This window comes from Mangifera indica, chromosome 8 (genome assembly GCF_011075055.1).
Source record: "Mangifera indica cultivar Alphonso chromosome 8, CATAS_Mindica_2.1, whole genome shotgun sequence".
NCBI classification, from domain to species: Eukaryota; Viridiplantae; Streptophyta; class Magnoliopsida; order Sapindales; family Anacardiaceae; genus Mangifera; species Mangifera indica.
This window is the reverse complement of record NC_058144.1, coordinates 1,638,550-1,665,292: the sequence shown is the minus strand read 5'-3', so window position 1 is coordinate 1,665,292 and position 26,743 is coordinate 1,638,550. Positions and strand designations below refer to the sequence as shown.

The 26,743-nt window shown below is 35.6% G+C and overlaps 5 protein-coding genes across 15 annotated transcripts; 1 reads left to right on the top strand and 4 right to left on the bottom strand.

Annotated features, from left to right (window-relative positions):
* Nucleotides 1-785: 785 nt before the first annotated feature.
* Nucleotides 786-3,855, bottom strand: LOC123222368 (F-box/kelch-repeat protein At3g61590-like). 10 transcript variants are annotated; one of them, XM_044645090.1, is made up of 4 exons: nt 3,419-3,855; nt 2,975-3,052; nt 2,460-2,564; nt 786-2,225 (listed from the first exon to the last, which is right to left on the bottom strand). In XM_044645090.1, the coding sequence occupies exon 4, from the start codon at nt 2,197-2,199 to the stop codon at nt 982-984; it is 1,218 nt and encodes a 405-aa protein (XP_044501025.1). In that variant the 5' UTR covers nt 2,200-2,225; nt 2,460-2,564; nt 2,975-3,052; nt 3,419-3,855; the 3' UTR covers nt 786-981. The 10 variants fall into 10 exon arrangements, with proteins under 10 accessions (XP_044501025.1, XP_044501026.1, XP_044501029.1 ...); XM_044645091.1 differs by having other exon boundaries at nt 786-2,202; XM_044645094.1 differs by having other exon boundaries at nt 2,495-2,564.
* A 3,348-nt stretch (nt 3,856-7,203) lies between these two features.
* Nucleotides 7,204-8,573, bottom strand: LOC123224200. The gene is made up of 2 exons (XM_044647794.1): nt 7,546-8,573; nt 7,204-7,456 (listed from the first exon to the last, which is right to left on the bottom strand). Exon 1 carries the CDS (start codon nt 8,333-8,335, stop codon nt 7,574-7,576), a length of 762 nt encoding a protein of 253 aa, XP_044503729.1. The 5' UTR covers nt 8,336-8,573; the 3' UTR covers nt 7,204-7,456; nt 7,546-7,573.
* Nucleotides 8,574-8,643: 70 nt separating this feature from the next.
* Nucleotides 8,644-13,773, bottom strand: LOC123224201 (BAG family molecular chaperone regulator 6-like). Its single transcript, XM_044647795.1, is given in 5 exon segments — nt 8,644-9,305; nt 9,308-10,669; nt 10,995-11,242; nt 11,244-13,047; nt 13,717-13,773. Coding segments are annotated over 4 exon segments (3,837 nt in total). The 5' UTR covers nt 12,955-13,047; nt 13,717-13,773; the 3' UTR covers nt 8,644-8,789.
* Nucleotides 13,774-14,981: 1,208 nt separating this feature from the next.
* LOC123223596 (rRNA-processing protein FCF1 homolog) lies at nt 14,982-17,548 on the top strand. Its single transcript, XM_044646834.1, has 9 exons — nt 14,982-15,260; nt 15,358-15,423; nt 15,514-15,619; nt 15,751-15,793; nt 16,196-16,268; nt 16,451-16,538; nt 16,871-16,927; nt 17,011-17,089; nt 17,311-17,548. The coding sequence occupies exons 1-9, from the start codon at nt 15,190-15,192 to the stop codon at nt 17,322-17,324; spliced, it is 597 nt and encodes a 198-aa protein (XP_044502769.1). The 5' UTR covers nt 14,982-15,189; the 3' UTR covers nt 17,325-17,548.
* Nucleotides 17,549-17,760: 212 nt separating this feature from the next.
* Nucleotides 17,761-25,092, bottom strand: LOC123223595. Of its 2 annotated transcripts, none has more exons than XM_044646831.1 (14): nt 24,430-25,092; nt 24,231-24,317; nt 23,810-23,919; nt 23,567-23,617; nt 22,943-23,114; nt 22,213-22,530; nt 21,899-22,102; nt 20,718-21,203; nt 20,344-20,553; nt 19,910-20,098; nt 19,132-19,295; nt 18,860-19,012; nt 18,680-18,758; nt 17,761-18,383 (listed from the first exon to the last, which is right to left on the bottom strand). In XM_044646831.1, exons 1-14 carry the CDS (start codon nt 24,862-24,864, stop codon nt 17,934-17,936), a joined length of 3,108 nt encoding a protein of 1,035 aa, XP_044502766.1. In that variant the 5' UTR covers nt 24,865-25,092; the 3' UTR covers nt 17,761-17,933. The 2 variants fall into 2 exon arrangements, with proteins under 2 accessions (XP_044502766.1, XP_044502767.1); XM_044646832.1 differs by having other exon boundaries at nt 23,810-23,932; nt 24,430-24,466.
* Between the last annotated feature and the right edge of the window lie 1,651 nt (nt 25,093-26,743).

Genomic DNA, 26,743 nt, shown 5'->3' with positions numbered 1-26,743 from the left:
AGCAAACATAAATTTTCTAATATATTTGAATCTTGTTGAATGCTATAATACATTTCTTTAAATAGTAGTGTGACCAAAATAGCCCATCTCTGTTATGAGTTTTCGTGCAGGAATTTGTTCGAGGAACATGATTTTCCAATAAAATCAGTGTACGCTGGTCAAGCAAGAAATTCATTTCTGGGTTGTTACAGCAGACAAATCAGTCTCTTCAATGGACCAAAACAAATAGAAATAAGGAACTCGTGAAGAAGTATCAACAGATCTCCTGCATTTACGAAGCCAATGGAATGAATAGTTGACGTAGCTCTGGGATCAAATGTCTCCTGCAAAAGTTATGCTGGCAAATAATGCTTGCTATGGTCCAAGGTCCAGGACCTTCGACCAGAAGATTGTGAAAGAATTAAGCTGATGGGAGAACGACCAAGTTATAAAGTCGGTTGTACGGCAGCGCATTTCTTAAACAGTTCTGACTTGAAAGTTGCAGGTGTCCGTTCCCGATAATAAAGAAAGGTAGCAAATCTCTAGACTGTGATTTAGGAAATGGCAATATACCATATCTGCTAAAAGAAACAGAAAGCCCACCATCCCCAAAACTTTCTTGACAGGTGGAGAGAGACACTACTTTGTAGAAGTGAGAAACAGATGAACGTAGAGCTCTCAAAGGATTATGTTTTGTGTTGAATTAGTTGAAGTAATGAGAATGACTAAATGGAAGCATTATAGCAAAAATTAAAATCCCAGTGAAGTAGAAATTATAAGCAAAACTCTCTTCTGAAAAGAGGATCTTCTATGTAAAAACAGTCAAACTTGTATTCATGTATGTGGTATATATCCCATTGTGAATAATAATATTCCCATTTTCTATAGAATTTTAGGAACATAGATTCCACGATAGCTGTTAATAGGAATAAAACAAATTATAAGAAAGATTAGGAATTCCAGACAATTTCGTCAAAACCACCAAATCAAATGAGGAACAAACTAAGGAGCAATCTCAAGCCTGGGTTCAAAGCAAAAACCAGTGAAGAGTTGAAGCGGGAACCTCTTAGTTACAGGACACTTCTGTGACCATCTCCAGTGTTTATGATTCATATCATAAACAAGAAGGGCAGGAGCTCCATAGCTCTGAATGTATATGAGATCATCCGTCCCACTGCTTGCAAAAACATCATCAAACTCCCCAAATCCTTGGAAATACTTTTGGGGCATTCGAGCAACTTCTTGCCACTCCTTTCCATTCAAAATCCAAATCCCTATCCCTTTAATTATGTCAGTTCGATCTTGTTTACCAATTCCTCCCACCATTACCAGCTTCTCCTTCAGGTTCATCAAGCGACCACATGTGAGAGGGCAAGGTACTGGTATAAAACTTCTAATAAGCAAACCATGGGAAGATCGGCTAGACAGTTTATACATAATCAAGCCATGGCGATTTTCTGGGGTTCCACCCCCAGTTGAATAGATCAAAAAGTATAGAACCCCATCACAGATCACACTTTCATCTCCACCTCTCCACCCAGTCAGCACCTCTGTACAGGAGGTCACCCACATCATTTTTGCTGAATCATAAATATAAATTGAGAGATCCCACTGGAAAAAATTTCCAGGGACTTGCTTAGATTTCACAATTGAGATAGTATAGCCATGTGATACTCTGTTCACTGAGAGTGCAAGGGCACTGTAATCAGAGAATTTCAAACCAGGGGGCTCCTCAAGCGTCTTGCAATCCTTGGTGATAGGGTTGCAGACATACAACTTACTTCTGCTGTCATTGTCCATGAAGCAAACCAAGCCACATGATGAAGCAATGAAGCAATTGGATGTCTCAATGCAGGGAAGTTCAATACCATACCACTTTCGAAGGACGGGATCAAAAGCATAACCAATTGGTTCATCAGAGCTTGTAAACATAAAATACCAAGGCTTCTGTGATATGACATGTGAGAAGTTCCATAAAAACCTTTTTGAACTAATAATCTCATGCCATCTTTTACACACACAGCCTGCTCTGAAAATACTTGCTATTGGGAGATAAGCTATAATTCTTTCCAAAAGGTCATCAGGAAGGATTGAGTCAACAGAAACCCCAGAATCTTCTTTAGTGGTTTTGTCACTAAGCCCTAAGAATGAATCAAACTCACTAATGTCTTTTGCCATGTCATCAATGCAACGGTTGATCCATGATGTTTCTCCTTCCATAACCTGGAGAAATCAAAAGCAAAGGCCTTAAGCCAAAAAAAAAGGCCCCATTAATATCATCACCTGAAAATATATCCTTGGTACATTCTATACATGAAACAACAGAAAATACTTCAGAAAACAGTATGTTACATAAAGAAAAAATTTAGGATCAAACAGTTATGCACACTTGTGACCATCTTAAGTGTACCAAGACCTTACTAAGTTGACAGTACAGGTAATAAAAGGTTAAGAAAAGTCAATTAAAAGATGTCACATACTCATCCAATGGGCTTGCAAATAAAGAGAAATCAACCTTCAGATCTTATATGCAACTTAGGATCAAATGTCTCCAGATGCAATAATAAGAAACTTTACAACAGCACCTGAAATAAAGGCCCAATAAGTTTTTCAGATTCAAAGGATACGTGACAGCCATGGCGCAGAATATTAATTTCTAAATCATATGAACCATAAATCCAAATCACTGAGAAGACCTAACTCATCAATAAGCCTTTCAGAATAGATGATTGCGAAGTCATCAGTGATAAAGGCATCAGATATCACACAAACAGACAAGAAGAAACAGTTAAAATAAGCCCTTGATATCAAATTTGAGAAACGAGGAAGAATTTCAGCATACCCTAATATAATGTTCAAATACACTTAGCTTATAAGCATTACAAAAAGGAAATAAGATCGTATTCAGAAAACTTAGCAACCATGAATGAAGTAAATGCATACCAGATTACTGTACCAGAATGAAAATTTAAGACACATAAGAATAACAACATACCCAACAGATAATACTTGCCAGCAACTTCTGGAGGAAAGAATATCAAGCACATGAAACCGAGTAACAACTCATGGCAATCTGAGGAGAATATAAAGGAAATGCATATCACTTTAATTTATTACTAGAAATGGAGAAAAGTAATAAACAAGAAACACAATAAGTAGATATCAAAGCTAAATGTGTGAACAGATGTCGAAGGCAAAATGGGTCTATTGATCCAAAAGCAACAAAACATTTAACGGTTTAAACATCAACCGCCAAAAAAATTGAGTTCAGACAATAAATAATGTTAGGTAAAGAGGAAAATTAGGCCACGCATAGAAATCAATCAAACATCAAACCCCCACAACACTTAATGCAAACTTAACCAACAAATACAAAAGACAGATCAACGAAAAAATTAAAAAGGAAACCCCCAAAAAAAAAAAAAGCACAGTTGCATACCTCGTTTAAAGTCTTCTTCACTGCCAGTGTTGAAATGAGTACCAAAGTTTGTCGGTTTTAGAAAGATAAAAATGGTGGAAATAAATAATTAAAGTGGAACATAGAAAAGATGAAGCGGAAGAGAAGTGAAAGTGAAATTTAGGTTGAAATGAGAGATGACGATGAAATGGGTTACTCTAGATTTGGGTTATAAACACGGCCAGAGTAACCCAGTGAGCCACAGAGAGAGAGAGAGAGAGAGAGAGAGAGAGAGTTGTTTTTTCGGTTCCTGAAATTTGGTTTGTATTTTGATATTATAAAACGGTGACGGACGGGGAGTGAAGGAGACAGTGAGAGGGCGGATTTTCAATATCTACAGGGAAGTAATGCGTAATATTTAGGGAGAGATGGGAGGCGCGTGGGTTTTGGCATTGGTTTTTTATTTGTCTGTTTGTTTATTTTTCTCCTTAGGTTTATAAATAGCATTAAAAAATGCGCGAGGGAGACTGTTTAGTTCTGACGTATTTTTCACGCAATAAAAGAATAAAAATTAATAAATAATGCTGCATTGCTCATCAACTTTTTTTTTTAATTTTTTCTTTTTACGAATTTTTTAATTTTTTATTAATATATAAGCTCAAATTTATTATTTTTCAATTTAATATGCTTGTAAGCTGGCTATTTAATTTATGTATAATATTAATTAATCTTTAAAAATTTAAAATTTTAATATCTAATTTTTTAATTTTAATTATAATATATAATTAATAAATATATTAATTTTAAAATTTAAATTTTGTCTGAGTTAATAAACACTTTCTCAAACATGACTAGGCTCGGCTCGCTCAGGCAGACTGCGACCGAACTTACCACCTAACAGTAACCTTTTTCATGTTCTATGAATTGCTTTTAACGTGGAAAGTGATCCCTGGGCCTTGGCATTTGTTTACGTTCGCTGGGCCTTCTTTACCTAACATAATTCGCTTCCCTGTTACTGTTTCACATGCCATTTAATTTCACACCCACTCAATCTTCCTTCCCATTTATCGATTTAAATTTAAAAAGAAAAAGGTGATGTACATTCAAAATTTTTTGTGTTAAATTGAGTATTTAGATAAAAATTTAAGATGAATTAGATATTATTTTTTAATTTAAAATTTTTTAATTATATAATAATATATTATTTAAATATTTGATTAGATATTCAAAATTATATATATAAATAAAATTTAATTAGATTTTATTATTACGTACTCACAATGACCCAATTACGTTTTAGTTTGGCAGCCGCAAGTCTACAAGATCAAGATAAAAGTCATAAGGCCAAACTTGGCACCAAATCAAGTCAATCAACAGTGAACTCTTAAGGCTTTTCAACTATTATTGTAATCAAATTTTGTTTTTTGCGTTTGAGTTGTGCAGCAATGATATGGCTTGCCTCAGGAACCGCTGGCATCAATGTCACCGATTACAATAGGCTGTTAACAGAAGGATGCACTGTGCTTACTTTAAAATACATATAAAATAAGAGATTATAATAATGAAGGAGCCTAGCCTACGTAAGAAAAAAACAAACCAAAGAATTGAACATATCCTGCAGGATATACCATCTCATGATTTGTTTCCATAAATACAAGTAGGAGAAACATTATAAGGGAAAAAAAAATTGAAACTTTTGTACATTTCTAAATAAAAATGAGCACTAATGCGTAGTGTGTGGAGTCTGAGAGGACTGAATAGAGAAAAGAGAAGGGCACGAGGATGAAAATGAGCGTTGACCTTTTAACGTCTGGGTTCAAAGTGAAAAGGGGAAGAAGTGGGAAAACCACTATAGAATTTCTTTCCAGCCAAGCACAATCAACCTTGTGCAGGTTAAGTCATTTATCACTTCTAATAGTTTAATTATTTGCATGCTAGCTTATTTGTCTTGTTATATATAGATTTTTTAAGGAAAACCCATCAACCAAATGCCATTTGAAGTGGAAATAGACGGGACTGGATTGGATTGACGGTGTTTTCTGCATCTTCATGGTCTTCTAAAAATAATATTGAAGGATCATTTAGGTCTCTTTCAGAATCATGAGCATGGGATGTTTGGTTACCTGCTAAAGTTTCAAGCACATAATGGCCAGTGGGACAAAAACCCTAATCAGAACAAAAGAGAAGTATGAATGAGCTTTGACATCAAAGATTTATCTTGTTACTGTCAAAGTATCGGAACTTAAACGTTAAGATGTGAAGCATATATAGATTAATGGGGAATGGCTGTAGAGGGGTTTGATAATGCAACCGAAGCATAATCAATAAGCAGCGATTATAATGTAGCCTTGAATACATTATAATAATGGAACACCTTCACGTGCTGCACATCAAATAATTGGGTTTTTGTAGGGAAGTAGCTTCTCCAATAAATTGTTTAGTACAGTGCTTCTTTGAATCATTACTTGTACGCAATAATTTGGTTCTGCAGTCTGATTATCAGACTGAAAAAGTAGGAGTTAAAGAGAGCTGACAAGTAGATCCAAAATTACACCACAAGCAAACAATAATCTAAATTATAAATGCAGAGGGCCACCGCCACCAAACCACAAAAGATGTAAATGTAAAGAAAAAACGGCGTAAAACACGGAGATCACAAGCACAGACAAGGGCAGAGCCATTGCGTCAGATATCGTATCGGCATGGATGCTGACAAATGCATTTAGTTTTGTGTTTATGATGAGCAACTGCTTTGGTGCCTGAATGAATGAGCTAGCATTGATTCTTACTGACTCTTGAGTCTCTGATTTAATTTTATATTAAATATTGAATAAAGAAGGGATTGGGATTGTCAATCTATCACGTCGAGCTCTGTGTCTCTGCTACTCCTACACAAATTGACTCTGCTAGTGTATGGATCCCAGTGGCTCCTTGCATTTAAACCCTTCTACTTCTAGTTGTTTATATGGTCCCCATTCTCTTTATCGGTGCTCTGTTTTAATCCACACTATTACCTTTGTGTTGTTGTGTCAGTTTACTTTCACTTTAATCTTGGCCTCTAAATCTGTGAGAGTTAGTTGTTCACCAATCCATTCTTTGCAGACTAGAATCTTTTAGATTGACTTGCTAGTTGCTACTATTAGATAGCCGGCTTTTGATTGGTGAAATGAACTCATCAATGTTTGAATTCTGTTCAGCTTCTTTTATCTCTCTGGTTCCCATGTTTATTGTAGTATGCCTATCTGCAATATAGACGGCACCCCTGCATTGCTTCAGATAATTAATTGCTAGAAGCAAGAAATTTTGAAGGGGCATTGCAGCGTAACGGTGGGCAAAAGGGGCCAGCTCGGGCTTGTCTCCACATGTAGGGCCTAGCCGGTTCCTGATCCGAGGCCTATGTGAGGGTCTGGTGGGCTGATGGGGACTTAGCTGGGCCAAGGGAGAAGGCCCAAGTCTGACCCGGGCTTACACCTCCCTGAGCCCTGTCTAGGTTTGTCTAGCTCTAGCGGAGCATGTGAAAACCCATACAAGTTAAAGATGGTAGAAAGAGATGGATTAGCTAGGCTATCAAATACTGCACTTGGGCCTCAACCCAAGGCTTGGTGCTTAATCGTCTGCAAAGCAATGCTACAATATGACTCGAGACTCGTCGAAACTCCTACACAGCTATATTCAAGCACCTTTAAACAAAATTAAGCATTAATTTAATTTAATTTTAGATAAACACTAATTTTTAGCTAAAAGGAACTCTCTTCTGTTATAGTTTAATCTCCGGATAATATTCTAATAAATACGATAGAACTGAATCTGGGATTATTGTGGACATATTCGAGCAAATACGGAAGTACGTATCATCTCTGTATTAATTCTTACCTGGTGTTCATGGTGATGCTGCACTACAGAGCATAAAATTTAGGAAGTACGTGTATAAATTGAAATAATATTTAAAAGCAATTTTACTTTGTAACATTACTTATAATTCTCAGATTCCATTTTATTCCAAGCCAAGTTTCTTCTCACATTCATTCTTCGTATGAGCTGGGTTGGGTTGGGTTGGGTGGGTTCCAATGACCATATGCTCTGTAAAGATTCAAGGCACAAGTCAAAACAAATATATATAAATAATGATACAAGGCACAAGAGATCATAAAAGGTATGAATCAGCATACCTTAAATCAAATCATCCCAGGAACCACGCTAATCATCAAAGTTCACATCAGACGGATCGGGATCATTCTTCTTATTATACAGCAGCCCACACAACATACCTGTCGATTTTGATCTCACTCGACGAGGGTTTCGCGGGATTTCATTTCCATTCAAATCCTTCAACACCATTGATGGAGTTGACGATGAAGAAGCCGTCGATTCATAACCATCTGAATAAGGAGATCCAGCACAAGAAGAAATCTCCATTTCAGATCTACTTTCAATGGAATTAAGGTCATTAGCAACTGATTTCGATTTCCTTATCCGTGTTTTCTTGGCTGTCTCACTCTCTCCCATCAAGTCACGGTACCCGATCGCATCAAATTCGTTTAATCCTGCGAAAGCGGAGCGATCCACCAGCATTGCACCGATATTAAGCACTCCTCGGAATTTTCCAGATGGACGGCGAATCTGAAGAGCCGTAAAGGACGGTGTGTTGTTGCCTTCGGAGAGGGAAATGTTGCTGACGAGAGCACGGACGAAGCCAACGACGTAATCGCGATAAGTACCGCAGGCGTAGATCTCGATTGAGACTGCCGAAGTTTCAGACGAGAGAAATTCCGGCGTCACTTTAAATAGGAACTTGTCATTCCAGGTTGGGTTTTCACCTCCAACTCGGTCGACTCCGGTACGGAGCCTGGCGGACGAGTCAACCCAGACTAGGGCATATGTCTGCATTCGCTTGCTATTAGAGGGCAACTTCAAATGTTGCGCAGAGATCAAGGTGATCTCTAGAAACTGAGTTGCCATGTAACTTTGGCCTCTCTCTTTCTTGAATCCCTTTTCCTGTTCAAGAACGTTGATTTTACCAAGATTCAGAGTTGAGGTGAATGATTCTTACCGGAATCAAGAAAGGAAGAGACAAGTTAGGTCATTGTGCCAAGTGGAGATTTATCATGGTCATAATCCTGGTTTGTTATTCTGTTAAGAGAAAGGGATGGAGAAGAAACTTGAACGAGCGTGGAAGTTTCTGTAAAATGACGAGAATGACCTTAGGTACATTAAAATTGGTTAATTCCCAAGTTATATTTTCCAGGCCGTCAAAGATGACAAGCTGCTTAAAAACAAAACATAAATTTTATATTTTTATTCATATACTTTGCAAAGACATTACACGCCATTAAATTTTACATGCCACCTATAACATCTATATCATCAACTGGTTTTGGTTTTGAGAAAGACATCGCATGCTTACGTAGCACCATTAACAGCCCTGTCCTTTCTTGGAATTTGTTAACAAATTCGTACCGGAATGTGTGGTTGCTGTTTTCCTGTTGCGTCTTGTTCCATGTGTTTTGCTCCTAGACAGCTTTCTCTCCAAATCTTTCACCCTTCCCGTTAAGTCGGATATTACGGTTAACTGCTCTTTTCCTGCTTCCATCAGCTTCTCCAACATCTCTCTCAGTTTAGCATTCTCTTCTATCAATTTCTTATCTCTTTCCATCACAATGTCTTTTTCATCAATATGTTTCTGGGAAGTTGGTGTAGCAACAACAACATCCTCTTTGGTGCTCGCAAACTGACTCCACAGGTCATCTTCTTTTTTGTCTCTCTCAATTTTACACTTTCCTTCCTCGCACTGTGAGTCAAGAAGCACATCTTCTTTATTTCTATTTGCTTCAGGCTCCCATATTTTTTCTCTCTTTTCCTCAGACTCCTCAGTGGCAACATCTGTAACTGCTGATTCAAGGGAGGGTGCATGATCAACATCCATCATTTCTTCATCAATTGTTTCTCCTCTACTACTGAAGAAAATGGTTGAGTTTCCTCTACTTCAGGTGCTGCATTTACTGGCAATTCCTCCAACATCACATTCTCTGCTTCTGCTTCCGTTGCAGTTTTATTGGTTATCGCATTGTCAATCGTTTCATCATGGCATGAGGCTTCGTCCTTCCCTGCCTCAATCTGTTTGAGCTCCCCAAATGCAGAAACAGCAGGCTCACCTTCAATTACACCCAGAGGAAGTTCAGCTAACAGATTTGTTTCTAGCTTTTCAGATGCAGCAACAGGAAGTTCATGGCATGAGCCCTCATCCTTCCTTGCCTTAATCTGCCTGAGCTCCCCAAATGCAGAAACAGCTGGCTCATCTTCAATCACACCCAGAGGAAGTTCAGCTGACAGATTTGTTTGTAGCTCTTCAGATGCAGAAACAGCTCGCTCATCTTCAATTGTACCCAGAGGAAGTTCAGCCAACATATTTATTTCTGGCTCTTTGGTGGCCACTGTCTTCTTGTCAGCTTCAACTTCAATGGCCATCATGTTATCAACATCAGTGGTAGATGAACTTGGATCTGATAACATGCTATATTCCATTTCACCATCTTCAATCTTGTTCTCCCCTTTCCCAGTTACTTTGACTTCCTCCAACTTGGAAACGGTAAGGTTCTCTTCAATCAATTTGGTAGGCAATTCTCTCAACTCGTTTGCCTGCAGATTATCACCAACATGTATTGTATCACTTGCTTGGGCAACCACCGCTTTATTCTCCAACCCATTTTGTTTATAACACAAGTCTGCAGTCGGCGCTCCCACAATTTCCTCAGAGCTGGTCTTCTCTTCAGTGACCAATGGCAATTGAACAGAATGCTCGAGCTCAGGGTGTATACCATTTTTCCCTTCTACCTCTCTCTTGTCAACTTTAATACCATCATGCACTCCATTGACAGCATTCTCTTCTAATTGCATATTTGAAGTCAATTCTGCCACTGGAGGGTCCATGTCACTTTCCACAAATAATTCTCGGATCTCATTTTCACATCTTCCATGCACCTTTTTACCAGCAAGGGAAGGCTCTGAGATATCTTGACACTGGGTTGGGGAATTCTGGGAAAGCTGACTCTGGCCTTGCTCTTTCATGTTCATGCCATCATCACCACCGGTCTCAACAGAGTTTTCAACGATTCCTGCCCCCTTGTTTTGCATTACTTGCATGGCTACACCACTAAGAGTGTCAATCTTGGGATCAAAATCAGGTTTAGTAGCCTCTCTAGGCATCTTTGTAACCAGTAAATCAAGCTTCTCCTGCAGGGTTACAAGCTCCCTTGCCAAAGCTTTTCTTATGTCCCTTAAACTTGGATGCAAGCCCTAATACACAATCAACATAATTAGTATAAGGAAAAGCAACATTAGATTGGATACTTGCGAAATACTTCATAGGACCTTCAATCACTTGCCCAGATAACTAGTGTGTGCACTCGCTTGCACATCTTTGGATAATCTATTTACACTATCTAGATATAAATAACTGAGCTGACTGACTATATAATTTAGTTGTATACAATCAAGAGAAGCACAACAATGTAATTGAGAGATATCCCTCATAATTATCAAATAGAGAGAAAAAAAAAGAATAAAGAAAAAGATACATTATATATAATATTGACATCAATCAAAACCTGTGGTCACATACCTGAACAGTGTCTAATTTCAGAAGAAGTCGCATTATCATTTCTCCAATCACATCTCTTTCCCTACAATTTTTCTGTAAATCAGAAGTAGATTCAAGAGCTTTTATATGGTTTCTAATCTCTGCCACCTGCTCACGAACTTCAGCCATTTGATTCAGCTGAATGTGGTATTTTATTTTCAGTTGCCATCTCACCCATATCTCTCCCATCTCATACCCTTTCATCCTCTTCAATCTTATAAGCATCCCTTTCAGTTCCCTCTGTAGAAAATTTCTTGAACGTGTCTTCTACAGAGTCAATGTGCAACCTCACAGGCTTTTGCCTCTGGGATCCGGTCCTCCAGTCTTCGTTCTTGTTTTCACAGTTTCTTTCATCTGCTATGTTAACAACTTTCCTCTCCATTTCTCCAGGCTCCACCTCCTCACTCTTGTTCGTGAAACAATCTTGTGTTTGCGTATCCTGTTGTGCGTTCTCTCTCAATCTTGATGAAGCAAAAGGCCGGGGAGAGCCTTTTGCATGTTCTAGTAATCGCTTGTTAGAGCCAGGAGGACTAGGAGATCTTGAACTGCCATTAACATTTTTCATTTTTGATAAAGGTTCAACTCTCAGACAAACAGGAGATAACTTAGATGTCTTCTGAGGGGATGACTATTTTCTCATAATGGTTCCTGTGGGGTTGTCCGTCGTAACAGTTTTGGCATACTTTGGTGGAGCATCACTTACTTTCATAGTTTCATCAGAGCTGTCTTCTTTCTTCTGTACTTCCACTCTCTTCACTGAATTGACTTTCTGAGTGGCAATGTTGTCCACAGGCTGTGAGGTTTCAGCCCGATCACCAAAATTATTCCTGTCATCAGATTTGTTCAAGCTGTCATCAATCTCTGAGGACTTCACTGGAATGACCTTGAAGCTGGACAGCGGTTCCTCAGCCTTCAAAGCAACATTTGGATCCCTTTTGTCTTTCTTGTCAGTTTCCCCTTGCTCACTGTGCGAAGGCATCCAGATTATAGGAAAAGGAAATTGCCTCTTTATATCCTCGACTTGTTGATTCTGACTTCCCTTCTCATCTTCATCCTTCATCAAGGATTTGAGGCCATTTATGTCAACTGGAAACCAGCCATTCGACTGCTTTTGATCCTTTTGAGCCTCCTCTTTTCCATTATTAGAAGGCATCCGGATAATGGGATATGGTCATGGGAATTGCTTCAACTTATCCTCAGTCAGGTCATTGTCTGTTCTCTCCTTGTCCTCATCATGCATCAAAGGTTTAAGGCTGTTCAAGTCTAGTGGAAACCAGCCATTCCAAACTCTTGGCCCTTTTTCAGGGGACTTTGTATCCTCATGGAAATTTGTGTGGCATGAACCATTCTTCTGGTCTTCTAACTCTGATTTAAGAGGTCTTCCATAGTCATGACCTTTCTTAATGTACTCTGGTGGGATCCACATAACAGGATAAGGGTAATTTTTTGAGTTAATTGGAACCAACAAATCATTTTTCCTCACAATTTCAGGGTCCTGCTCTTCAATCTTTACACCTCCACTTCTCTGATTGCATGTGTGATTAAGGCAGCCACAGTAGTGATAGTCTCGTTCTGCCTCCTTATCATATTCATACCTAGGCTGCACCACCGAATGATGTGGAGTAAATTGGTAATTGACATGGTATGGTGAAGTGAACACAGAATGAGGTCCACAGCTATGAAAGAGTGGTGATGACGACAAATGAGAGGTAGGAGGGCTCAAACTTTAATAAACTGGGACGTTGCCATGGTTGGAGGACGCATAACATGGGATCATGTGGCCACAGTTGCTGCCATTACTCCAAGGTCCATACATCATAGGAAATTTAGCTTGATCCACCGTCATCTGAGGTGGTATACCAACATAGCTAGGATAATAACACTGACCAGCAGGCACTTGGCTTCTTAGGTGAGGATATGAGTCCATGTAGATGGGCATCATTTCAATTTAAGCAACACACCAAACAGTTCTCGAAAAAGTTCCCCGAACCACTCAACGTGTGGGTAGTGTTACCAGCAATATCTTAAGATATCTCTGATGAAAGAGACACGGACTGTAAGTATAATAAAAAGAAATAAAAAACAAAGAGCATTACAAGGAGACAACTTGATACGTGCAAAAAAATATGTAACCCAACTTTAACCATTTCTAAATCATAAACTTTTGAAATACTTTTAGCTTATATTAAAAGAGAAAATGAAAGCTATATGATTAAACTAAACCTTATCATAGTAAAAAATTTACAATAAGTCTTAAATCCCAATCTGTTTCCCTAATCCAAATCAATAACTTCATATCAGATCAATAGACATGTTGAGTGGATTTCATAAAACTTCCAACATAAATGCCTGAGGTAATCAAATATATATAAGCTCTATTTAATTTAAAGAAACAGAAATTTGCTCGAACTGCAAAGTATATATTGGCAGTTCCAATCATACGCATTTAAATTGTTACCTTAATTGTCCCCAAATGAGAGAACCATATCAATTTTAGCGCTAAGGAGAGTAAATAGTTAATCAGAATGATGAGTTAAAGAACTAAAACCTCCAGAGGTGACAAACAAGTAGAAACAAAATTCAACTACATGTATTCAGAATTTAGAAGCATATTTAATAAGAGGTTTCTAAAGCATACAGAATTGCGCCTGAAGAGAAAAGGAAAAACAATCTTACATTGGCAAGCAGAAGAGAAAGAACTTACAATTTAATCAAAATGGAAACTCCACCAAAACGGTTCCACAATCCTGATGACTGAGTTTCTGTATGAGAATGAAATGTGAGATTTCTAGCAATTTATATAGTTGCAAATGTTATTGGTAGGGTTTTAAGTGAAAAAGAAAAAAACCTTCTTCCGTTTTGGAGATCTTTCGCGCCTTTCTCCGACTTTGAAATGTCTGGAATTTTCTTGCCACGTGTGTATTAAGCTTCGTGTCCACGCCAGTGGCTTTGTTGTTGTGCCCGTTGTACAGGTGAGGTTCTAGTGCATCCGTTCACAGATGCAATTGTATCGCGTGGTGGGGGTTTAGGTGAGTTTTCAGTACGCGGGGGATTTTTTGCATTCAACCACGCGGGACGCGCGTGCCGGTGGTTTTTAGAGATTTTCCATCAAGCATGCTGGAGGTACTCTGTAAAAAGAGAAATTAAATTAAATGCCTCAATTTATATTTTAAAAAAAAAGTCCAATATTATTTTTATATAAAGTCAAAATATCCACCCCTGAGATCCTGTTCACTTGAGTTATACTGTTTACCTAATTTTTTTTGAAAAATTAAATTAATTATTCAAAAATAATATACTGAAAATAACAATAGTTAAAATTACACTTATTCTAATATAAAGTATTTAATAAATAATTCATATATAAATTTAAAAACTCTAACTTAAAAACTAATTAATTTTTTTTAATCAAATAAATCTCAACATTTAAATAAATAAAACATGATAAAAATAATAAATTAATCTGTTTTATCAATTTTTTTGTTAGAAAACTTGACAAATTGTTTGCTCAGAATTATAAGTAAACATTGTCTCATTTGTATAATATTCACTCGAGTTTCACTATTTATTCACAAATTTACCGTTTATAAAAAGTTTATATACAATAAACTAATAAAATATATCTAAAAAATAAATTATACACATAATAACTTATTAAAAAATTTTATTAAATATAATTATATATATAATATAATGAGATTTTAATTAAAATAACTATTTTTTTACTTTATATATATATATAAAATTATTTTTTTGTATTATAAAAATATAATTATTTTCTATTTTAATTTTATTTTTAAATAGACAACATCCTAAAATTTTATATTGATTAATTAAATACAAAATTTAAGAGTGTTTTAAATATTTTATATTTTATATTATATATATAATAAAAAAGAAAGTGATTTTATATATATATAAAAACCTTATTTTAATTTATATTCCTAATGTAATTATATGTATATATGTGCATTGGATAAAAAATAGGGTTTCCTTACTACACTCTTGCTTTCACCAGTTCTCTTTCACCGCAACGGCAGCTGCAGACTTCTCGACTCTCACTTCCATATAAATTTCATTGCTGCTCAATCAATTTACGGAGAGGAATCGCTGGTGGCGAGCCAGCCAAAGACGAAAAATTCTTTAAAGTGTTTTTTCCTAGCCTTAAATCGAAAAGATGGGAAGAGCAAAAAAGGCTCCTAAATTCGCAGCCATGAAGAAGATCATCACCAAGAAAGCTTTAAAAAAGTAAATTCTAATTTTATATTTTTCTATTTCTTTATTTTATTGTTATTTTTATTTTAATGTTGATTTTAATTTTAATTTTGTTCATTATTTCTATTAGTTACAAAGAAGAGGTTTTGAATCCCAGTAAGAAAGATATTAACAAGGAAAAGCTTCCTAGAAACGTGTAAGCTTTTATTTATTTTATTTAAAACGAACAAATAGAAAAAAAATTTCATTTATCTCGGTTAGTGCTTAAATTTTCTGCGTGAATTAGGCCGAATGTTTCCTCTGGGATGTTCTTCTCACACAATGCTTCATTGCGGCCACCTTACCGGGTCTTGGTGGATACCAACTTCATTAATTTCTCCATCCAGAATAAAGTGGGTTCTTCATATTGTTGTGATTGTTGTTGTTGTCAATAGATTTGATTTGATTTGATTTGATTTTATCTTCGAATTGTAAATAGCTGGTGCTTCGACTCACTTCTATTTTATTTTATAATTATCTGTAGTTGGATCTGGAGAAGGGAATGATGGACTGCTTATATGCAAAATGTGAGTTTTTTCTTCAATTCCTGCAATTCAATTCTATTTTAATATGTGCCTTTCTACTGTTTTAATGAAAAGTTTTAGTCACTTAGTGTATGTGTAGTAACAATGAGGACGAATTTATGTTCTAATAATAATATGTCCCATGTAATTAGGTGTTACTTTATTTTTTATTTAAAATCAGCTGATGACATAGTGACATGTTATCATTAGTATACAAATTAATACTCGTTGTTATTGTATATAGTTTTATTGGTTAACAGAAAACCTACCAGTTTTGAAGAAGTAGTAGGAGATATTGTGTCTTAGTAACTTGGGTAACCATGTGAATAAAACAAGTAATCTGTTAAAACTTTGGTCTTATTCTCTTTTGTCTGTGTTAATTCTCTCTACCTTTTGATTGTAAAGGCACTCCTTGTATTACGGATTGTGTGATGGCAGAGCTTGAGAAGTTAGGTCAGAAGTACCGTGTAGCTCTGAGGTATGTTCCCTACTGCTTTATTTATGGCACATTACATGCAAGTTTTATGTTCAATTTTTGGATGTTGGTGTGAAAGGGTTCTAACTATCAGCTGTATATTTCCATCTCTTCTTATTATATACTGGGTGAAAAGTGTTTTGAACTAAATTTTTTTCATTTCCTTTTAATGGTTTCTTTAACAGGATTGCTAAGGATCCTCGTTTTGAGAGACTACCCTGTACTCATAAAGGGACATATGCTGATGACTGTCTTGTTGATCGAGTTACTCAGGTAAAAATGGCATCTTTTTGTTACCGAGTAAATTATTATTGTGAAGTTATAGCTAGCATTGTTTTTACTTGCCTGTTTTGGACATTTTCTTCTCTTATGTTGATGTTGATCTGAGACTTATTTGAATTCTTGAAGTATGAATTGTCTTGCAATTATAGGAAAGAGAGGTTATAATTTGGTTGGGTGATGATACAGGAAATGTTTTTTTTCCTGTTTGCAATGATAGCCAAATTAGAGCTATTTTCCCAGTGGTTGAATATGAATGTCATTCTACTGTAGTATCATTTTCCCTGTTATTTTTTTGTACCTTACATGAGTTCCATTGGAAACAGCACAAATGCTTCATTGTTGCTACATGTGATCGAGATTTGAAGAGAAGGATTCGGAAGGTAAGGTCAACCAGTTGTAATTTGGCACTGAAATACTTAAAACTGAAACCTACATGTAAAGAAAACATCATGTCTTTTGTCAGGTTCGTGGTGTGCCAATTATGTACATTACTCAACATAAGTATTCAATGGAGCACATGCCGGAAGCAACAATTGGAGGAGGTAAGCTGAATTTATAACTTTGAATTATGTTGTATTGAAAAAAAAATTAGTTGACCCCAATTGGATTGTTGTGGCTGCTGCAATCTAATTGGCTGAAGGATGCAATTTCATCCTGTATTAACTTTGACTTTGTTTCATTATTTGGCTATGTCTCTTTAGTTGAATTTTTTAGTTGCCTCTTATATTTTATGTTACATTTCCAAGTTGTGTTTTTGTTGCAGCTCCAAGGATCTGATGAAGGCAACGCAGTATTCGTGGGTTCCTCTCTTCTGCTGATTCAATTTTCATCCTTTATTCGAAAGCTTGACTAGGGATGTTAGAGCTCCCTGATACATGATATTGGTAGTAAAATTATGTCGAGGCTGGTCCGATGTTTATACCATTACAGGAGCTGTAATTGTAAACTGAAGCATTTAACCTTTATTCATTTTTATATATGAAGAATTTGATATTCAATAACAGAGACGGCAAACATATGCTGACAATTCACGTGAAGGAAGAATTTGACATGGCAGAACAGAGAACAAGACATCAATACAATTTTTAAGAGGCCAAAACTATACAAATACTTCATTGATGACCGTCTTTGCAGACAAATTCTCACACCTCTTTTTTTTTTCTCTATTTGAATGTACCAACCTTAGAAATGGCATCTAAGAAAGAAGGAAAAATGAAAAAGAATATCGCATTTATGCATTTGTCGTTCGTCAGCATCAAATGACTACCATGATCAGTGCATCCTTTCTGGAAAAAAAAAAAAAAAAGACATGGAGATTACAAAAATCAAAGAATTATCTAATTCGAATCTACTTAGGCGCCACAACCTAGAAGAATCAATTTAGCACTAATTTCTCAATTTGACAATTGTTGAGTTTGAATTTTCCGAGTCCAAATCAGGTGGGGGTTTCACATACTTCCCTATAACCTTTTGGCGATTTCGTTTCTTCATCCTTTCAAGTTTATCCTTACTCTGTTGCTTTCTCTTTTCTTTCTGTCGATTTCGAATGTTCCTCTCTCTCTCAAGAACACCTTGCCATACAACTTCACCTGTCGATGGCCACAACCGTCGTCGTGTATGGTGGTCAGAATCTGTCTCTTCAGCCAAGTCCTCGTCCATGCTCTTTAAAGTGGTGTATGAGAACCATTTGACCCACATTTTACCTCTTCGGCTCTTAAAGCCGTGGTGTTCTTGCATTGAACCAGTCTCATGGTTCACATATACCATCCTTCTTCCACTGTGATATGCCCAGACATTTACAAGTAGCTCAAGCAAACGTGAGTAACAGTGTTTGTGCTGCAGTGACCACAAAAGTAAGACAAATAGAACATTTTCATAAGATCAATTATTTTTTCTTAAATACAATCAAATAGAACAGGGAGCCATTTTATGAAAAGTTTGGACAATAAAGTGAGCTTTAGCATTTACAGGCTGCTAGATTCCTTCAAATAAAACACAGTTAAATGATCAGCCTTGGCAGCCTCCATTTGTGAGTGGCAAAACCGACCCTAAATGATGATGAAATCTATATATGGATGGGAAAATACTGTTCTGTCAGAAAGAAGACAATTATTTAAAGTATGTATGGTTACCTTTGAGATACTCAGATAACAGTATCCATTTTGGTGGTGCTCATCATATATTTGTGCATCCAAAGCATCCACAAACATCCTGCAATGAAGAAACAATATAGTGGCAATTTTATAAATTCTTCTGAAATGGGCACAGGCCTAATTGCGAGTATGCTGAGATCCACAAGCAACCACAATTACCTTGAGAACATAACAAACTCTAGGAAGGACTTTGTTGGCAAAGCCCAACTCTGCATGACAGCCCATGTACCCCCATCTTCAGGCATGGGAGGTAAAACATTCAAATCATGCTTTATGCCGTACATTCTCTTGAGAGACTGAGAAAACGCATACCTTCAACCACTCATCAGATGGAGAAACCAAGTCAAATATTCTTACAGGCATAATAGAAAATAAACTCAGAATTTTAATATATTTGTGCTTAATTAATTGATGAACTTCACAGCTCTTACTTGCAATTGCCAGCATTTATTGCATCACAAAATGACCAGAAATCCAGTTGTAAGGGGTTTCTTATATCCATGTCCATACGAACCCAAAAGTACAGCGTGTCACCATGTCTTCGTGTTTGAATAGCATTTAGCAATTCATTTTCAGCAATCCTAGACAATGGCGTCTGTTTATGCCCCCAGACAAAAAAGAAAAGGCAACTCATTTCCAGCCCTAACAATACTTGGAAAATGGAGTGCAAAACTTGTGCAGTGACTTTGTTTAATAAAAGATAGCAAAAAGGTTTGATGTCACCAATTTCTAATTTTTTGTTTGGAGAACTTGTCAAATTTTCATTAACAAGCAGAATTGTCAACAGCTAAATGCAAACTATAGAGGTCATGACAGTAGGACAAGGACTATGCCCTGAAACCGAATGTGTATTTAATTAAATAGGTTACTCCATAAGTTTGACATTCCAAAATGGAATGTAAATTTTAAACTTGTTATTAGAACAGTAATTGTTATGATATCAATAAGATAACCATGAACAAGTCTGTTGACATTAACTAATCTATAGCTTAGCACAAAAGCATCACACTCATGCCAAAATTCACATTCCATATTAAAAACTGTTTGACACTACCCTGATAAGAACAGTCAGCCAGACCCGTATTCAAGATTGAAAGTATTCTGATTTCCGACAAATATATAAAGGCAACTTAAAGCAGAGTTAAAAAGTAAAATAACAAATCATCAACAGAAGAAATAGAGAGAAGGGTGAGACAAAGAACCACAAACCTTGTTTGCTGTTACTCTCCAAGACTGAAAACCTATCCAAGCATTTTTGTGCAAACGATCAATCCGGTTTGCTATTGCAAAAAAGGCTCCATATTCACCAAGGCTGTCTCGGTAATAAGGATTGTTAAGAAGTGGCAGACGGGAGGGTGCATCAACATCATCCGTTCCAGGTCTTCGGCCTTTGGTTGACTGAAAATATACAGTCCATGGATTGACATCAAATATGTGAAAAAAGAAGATTCTTTCATTCAGGTTCCAGTAAAATTTAGGGTTACATATATAATAGTATAAAAAGGCAACTGCATAAAAACTGTATAATAGTATAAAAAGGGGGGAGCGCTTAAAACTTTTCCATGATAATTTTTCTCAAAGTACAGAAACAAAGTCATGTAACAGAGAATATACACATTTTCAATTATTAAAATGCAACTCACCAACCCAATGCCACGATAAAGCGATCTATGGTGCAGAAAAGGCCAGGTTCCTTCCCCCAAATAAGGTTCATAAATGCACAATGGTTGACCTGTCCTTTCAAGTTCACCTTCATCTCGTTCATGCAAATCATTTTTAGACCGATCAGCTCTTTTGGCACTTCGATACACTTCCTCCCATGTTCCATGAGATTGTTCACTTCTATCTTTTAACTGCATAAAATTCCAGAGAATGTGAATCCTAAACCAAAAAATGGGTCAAATAGTATTCATCTTCAGTCACTCTTCTCTTATTTTTTAGATATCAACTCATAGTTTTTATTCAAAAAAAGTAAAAGAGAGAGAAAGAGTTGTCACCGCAAAGCATGATTCTTTACCTCTTCTTCCTCTCTCCTTTTTCTCATGTTGAATATCCTAAGCGATTTTTCTTCCTCTGAGATCTCATATGAAAAGGAGTCATCTGTCACAGACATAGAATGATAGCTCTCTCTTTGAGTAAGGTTCCACTGTCTCTCAACCTGCTTTAAAAATCTATCAGTTCTATCGGTTCTTTCTTCACATGATGAATTTAAAAAGGTTTCAAATAGTTGCCACCGCCATTCTTCCTTAAATTTGGCAGGAAGTTCTTTAATAGTCTTCGGCATTGCAACTTCTGATGGAAGCTTGAGAACAGTTTCAAGCAGCAAAGCATAACCTTCAATAGTTTCCAAAACCATCAGGTTCTTAACAGTACCTCTTCCTACTGAGGCAATATTGCGAGCCAGGGGTGATAACTTTCCTTTTGCAATTACTTGCAATATAATTTGTGTCAGAACTTCTAATTTTTCTTTAGGAAAAAGATAGCCATTCACCCTGTCATCAACCTATTTGTTATCGCCAATCAGTGAATACTTCATGAACAACCATAAAAAAAAAGAAAGATGAATAAAAAGAAAGGAAGAAAAGGGGATGATAAAATAAGAATTTATAGACAGATATTTACTATACCAAGTAAACTTCAGCAGCTGCTAATTCAAAAATGTACAAAAGAAAAAGAGCTCAAATATTTACACCAACTTTTGGCCAAACCATGCATCCCTTAGCCAAAATCAAGTTTTAAAAAGTGAATTTAGAATGGTAACTCTCTCTCTGAGCTTTTCAGGCTTGATGAGTGATTAAATTTCAGACAAACATGAGACCAATATTAGCAGTTAAGAGGCAGAAGAACCACAAAATGACAGAACCCAATATGGATTTTTTTATGCACGAGAAGCTATTACAGCAAAGAAGCAAAAAACCTAGTTAAAATCCAATATGCCACAAAATCAAGTAGGATTAACATGAAAAGTATTTCAACAGGATTAAAAAACAACAAAATTTTAGTTGACTTCAGCTTATAAATTGCCCGGGAAATAAAAATCAGAAACAGGTAAAGAGGCATGCCTACTCCAACTATTTACTTGTATGCTTTTAATTACCAAAGCATTTAAAATCAAAATTTTCATGGCAGCGAAGTATGCATTCATATGTTCAGCTTGTTAGCCAGTTTTGCTAAAACATTGATGAATCAGAAGCATACATATTTCTTGATGTTGGAGAGGTATGGAGCTATGATTGGTTTCCCGAAGCACATAGCTTTCATCAACATATTAGGAAAAGATTGTTCCTCAATGAAGGATCCGTATATCACCACATCAGCCATGTTAAGAACATTATCAGTATCCTCTTCAACAGCTATGTGCTTCACAACTCCTGTAGGATAATGCAGCTTAAGAGCAATGGCCTGAGGCACAGAGAAAAAAAAAAAAACTGGTTAATCAACTAGAAGATCAGAAAAAGTCTGTACGCAATCAACTTGAACGACAATTTTGAAGATATATGTTTATGCCTAACCTCAATAGCCACACTGTAGTTAACAGATGAATCCCTGCTTAAAATCATGATCTTGATATGAGAATTTGATTCATTTTCTACTACAGAGTCAGGAAAAAGTGGCAATAAAGCCTGTAAAATAATGGCATGCTCCAACCATAAACCCCTGTAAAGAAACTGACTTCCTACAATTGCTATGACAAGATCATCAGCGCTATAGCCCATCTTGGCACGTAAACTGTTATTGTACAAAGCCACTTTGCTATCAGCTTTCCAAGCTTCAGCAGGAGAACCCGGAATAACATAATAGTTTCCAGAGTCAAAGGTAGAGTACATTATCTGAAAAGCACAGAGAGAAATAAAATCATTGGAGATCAAGCCTGACTTCAGCACCAATCCAATAAGAATGAGTATTATGGGTAACTAAAATTGTACCAGATGATACATAGTTGCAATTCTCCTGAATACTTTTTTTTTTTTTTATTAGGAGTAATTGTCCTGAATACTAATGACCATGATATTGCCTTTAAAATGAGTAAGCGTCTCAAAAGATGTATCTACTCTGTGCATGTTATTTACATCTCCAGGCTCAAACTCAGAGACATCATATCACAGAAATGATTACTAAAAAGAAAAATATAAGCAGGTGAAAATATATATCACTTTCACCCTGTTCAGGAAACTTATATCCTTAAATATCATTTTAAAATGATAAACATTATACAACCAAACATCATCTAATGATTATTACCGGCAAGACATAGTCAGGAAATACAACAACAGTAGCACGGTTGAAAACTCTTTTCCAATCGTTCACAAGCTCAAGTTGCCTATTTGAAAGATATTTTCTAGAGCGAATAGCAAGTGTTTTTTCATGAATGGTCCATATGAGTGGCAAAGACTTGAAAGGTTCCTGCATGAGACTATAAGGAGTAAAATCAATGATGACTGATAACAACTTTAAAAACAACAACTCAGGCAATGAAAAGTCCATTCCAGAACTAAGGTCTAAATTAAGGAAGCAATAAAGTTGCATTTCTGATATGACTACTCAAGTTATCGACAAACCAAAGTCTCTAAAGCTTCTACAAGTTTTTAGGTCACAAACTGCAAACCAAATCCAATTTACACCTAAAGGCATGTCCTTAATCCTACAATATTATACATATTGCATTGAAAATACTTCTTGTTACTAAAAGAACATTCAAGTGAATAGTGTCACTGTAAATGTACCATGACTGCATCTTTATCTTGGAGTCTAGACAACATAAGAAAACAAAAACATAGGAAAAAATATATATAGAGGAGGGAAGAAAAGCAAGGACCTTGAGAAGCAAATTTTGAAATCATATCTGGACAAAATAAAATATCTTACAGGGAAAAGATACCCTTGGCTTCAAGAGAGTTTACAAGTATGCCATCGTAGCTGCAAAAAGAATACATCACAAAGAGAAACAACTAAAAACCATTATACTACCCATATAAAACATTCAATATATTAAACACTAAACCGACTATGAGTTAAGCAGTTCTATAATTAAACATACTACTATTCCACTTGCTGGAGTTAATAGACTTAACACAAAATAAGAGAGACTTATCAAGATGAAACACTTACGTTAGCCAATCTACAAAAGTCTCCATCTTGTCACTGGCTTGAATAATGGTAACAGGAACTCCTATGTTTTTCCAGACTCCATACGCAGGACCGTCTGCAAGGGAGTAAACCTGCCAAAAGAAACTAAAACACACATGATGCTGAGCAATTATTGTGTCCCATTATGTCTAATGCAGTATATATAAGCATGATTGACCAACTGAAACTTCATCTTTTCTAACCTTGGGGTAGGTCTATGACTAGTTTTAATTTGCTTATTTTTTGCACTTAATCAAGCAATTGAATCAAAAGAACACCAATTGACCAGAAAGAATAGCTCACATGAATAAAAATAAGATTTAAACGATCCAAATATTTTTCCACTTGGCAACCACAAGTTAAGCTTAACAGAAGATTCAACGTACAAAGATCAATCTATTACCTGAATTGAATAACCAATCTCTCGCAAAGCAATTGCAACAGTCACCATTAACAATTGCTGTGGATCGACCAACAGATCCGCAAACACCTTCAAGTAGAAATAACAATAAAAATAAAAACTATAATACAAATTACAAGGAAAAAAAAAAGGCAAACCCGTTAACACATTGTCTAAACTTGAGCTAGTATATAATACTGACCAATGCAAGCTGGGGTTTTCTGTATCCAAAACGGTGTTGAGTCCTATTGAAAGCATTAGTCAAATTAAACCCTCTATTTTCTCTTTGAAATTTCTCCATCAGCTTTAAGGGCTTAAATGTAATATCTTCTCCAAAATCCAACAGACCCATCTCTTTCAAAAACATCAAATTTGGAGGGACTGCATCCGTTTCTTGCAATGAATTCTCTGACATATCCATCATCAAACCAGGCAAAAACATCTGAAAAATAACAACAAAGATCAAGAATATAGCAACCATGCAAATCCATTGTGAATAATCTAGCTTCTTGAAAAACAAGAAACGTGAAAATCTCGATCTATGTCTCTGTAAAAAGGGGTGCCTCTCAGTTCTCGATGAAGAACGCCCAAGATTCTCTCTCTTGAATAGAAAGAACCCACTTTCTAAAGAACCCATTTACATTCCCACGAAATTTACAGAAAGAAAAGGAAAGAAAGAAGACGTTTCACTAAAAACACATGCAAATCAAGAAAGAAACAAGAGTGAAGTAATAAGAGAATAATAATAAAAAAAAAAAACGAGTATTTAAGCAGAGCTACAGAAGAGAAGAGAAGAGAAGAGCTGAGGAGTAAAAGAGCGGTCAGAGTGGGGAGAGAGAGAAAGAAAAGGAGATGAATAGTTAATGACGTGTCGTTCGCTTGTCTGTCTCTGTCCTAAGTTGCCGAAGGGGGTCCTGTTAACATTAATCTTTAAATAGAAAGATTATTATTTTTATCACTAAATAATTTTTTTATTATTCTTATTTACCTAGGAAGATTTTATATATATATATATATATATATATATCGTAACTCAAAATTATTTAATAATTTTACTATTAAAAATTATAAAAAAATTGAAATTTAAGAGTTCGAAACTTCACCTATAAAGATAAAGTTATTTTTAAAAGATTAGTGAACTCTTATCAAAGATTAGTAAAATTATGTGAAATTATCATTTGATTTTGAGTTGAGGAAGAAGAGGGTTTATATGTGATATTTCAAAATTGGGAGTGGAAAAAATATTTAAAAGGAACAAGCGGGAGTGAATGGAAAATATCTGTAGTATATCCATTGGTCTATTTAGGTCCATGATTATTCTTAACAAAATAACAACAAACTTTCAAAGTGTCGGTCACACTTAATTTTACAACCAGTAACTTTATTTACACGTGGAGCTAAACTAGTGGATGCATGCATGCAATAATAATAATAATTATTATTATTATTACGATTATAATAAAAAAAGTTTGTTTTGCGTTGGAGCAAGGGAGGAAGGTGCCGTCGTTGAAAACAAAAGAGGAACAACTTCTGAATTTTACAAAACCTATTTATCACTAAAATGTATTATAAAAATATAAACCATAAAATAAATACCAGATTTTTCAATTAAAAAAATATATGACAGTACCAAATTAATTAGATGGCATAAATGGGGTATCTGTAGTCAGCATTGGATTATAAATTAATTATTATTTTATTAATAATATTAAAAAATATATAATTTTATCCTCTTTTTTTTTAGTTTTAATAATTTTCATTTTGTCTTTAATTTCAACTTTAAAAAATAGTTTTTTCTCTTCAAATTCTTAAGGTTTGTTGTAAACTCTAATGACGACAATGGTGATAATCAATTGGTTCCGACATTGATTAGCCTTCTCTGAACTTTTGTTGCTATTGACAACGCTAGAGTAAGAGGTTTTATTGAATTGACTTTGGACAATAAGAATTTATGACATTCATGGCCAAAAAATGGGTCTTCGTTAATGACCGTCCAAATTTGAAGCTAAATCAACAAAAAATGCGAAGGATTCTCACCATCCAGAGCTAATTCAACGAAGTTTTTTTGTCATTGGCCTTTGTCTAATCTCGTCGATGGCAACAGAGGAAGACATACAGTAGGCCAATCAACGTCGAAACCGATTGACGTCTATTGTTGCCATCACTAGAGTTTGTAGTAAATCCTAAGGATTTGGGGGGAGAGGAAGGAGGAGTTATTTTTTTAAATTTAGACTGAGCTGAAATGCTAGTTTTCAAAATTCAGAGGAAAAAATGAAATAAAATTATATATTTTTAATATTATTGATAAAATAATGATTTTACCCTTAATTCTAATAGAAAATTTTAACAACAATTAATCCATAAATGAATATATTAGTTTTTGAAACTTTCTAGATATATTTTTGTATTTATACTAAAATTTGAGTGAAAAATAATCCCCTAACCTTTAATATCCAATATAAATATAAACTCAAATTTATTCAAATTGATATATAATTTTATTTACTATTTTTAAT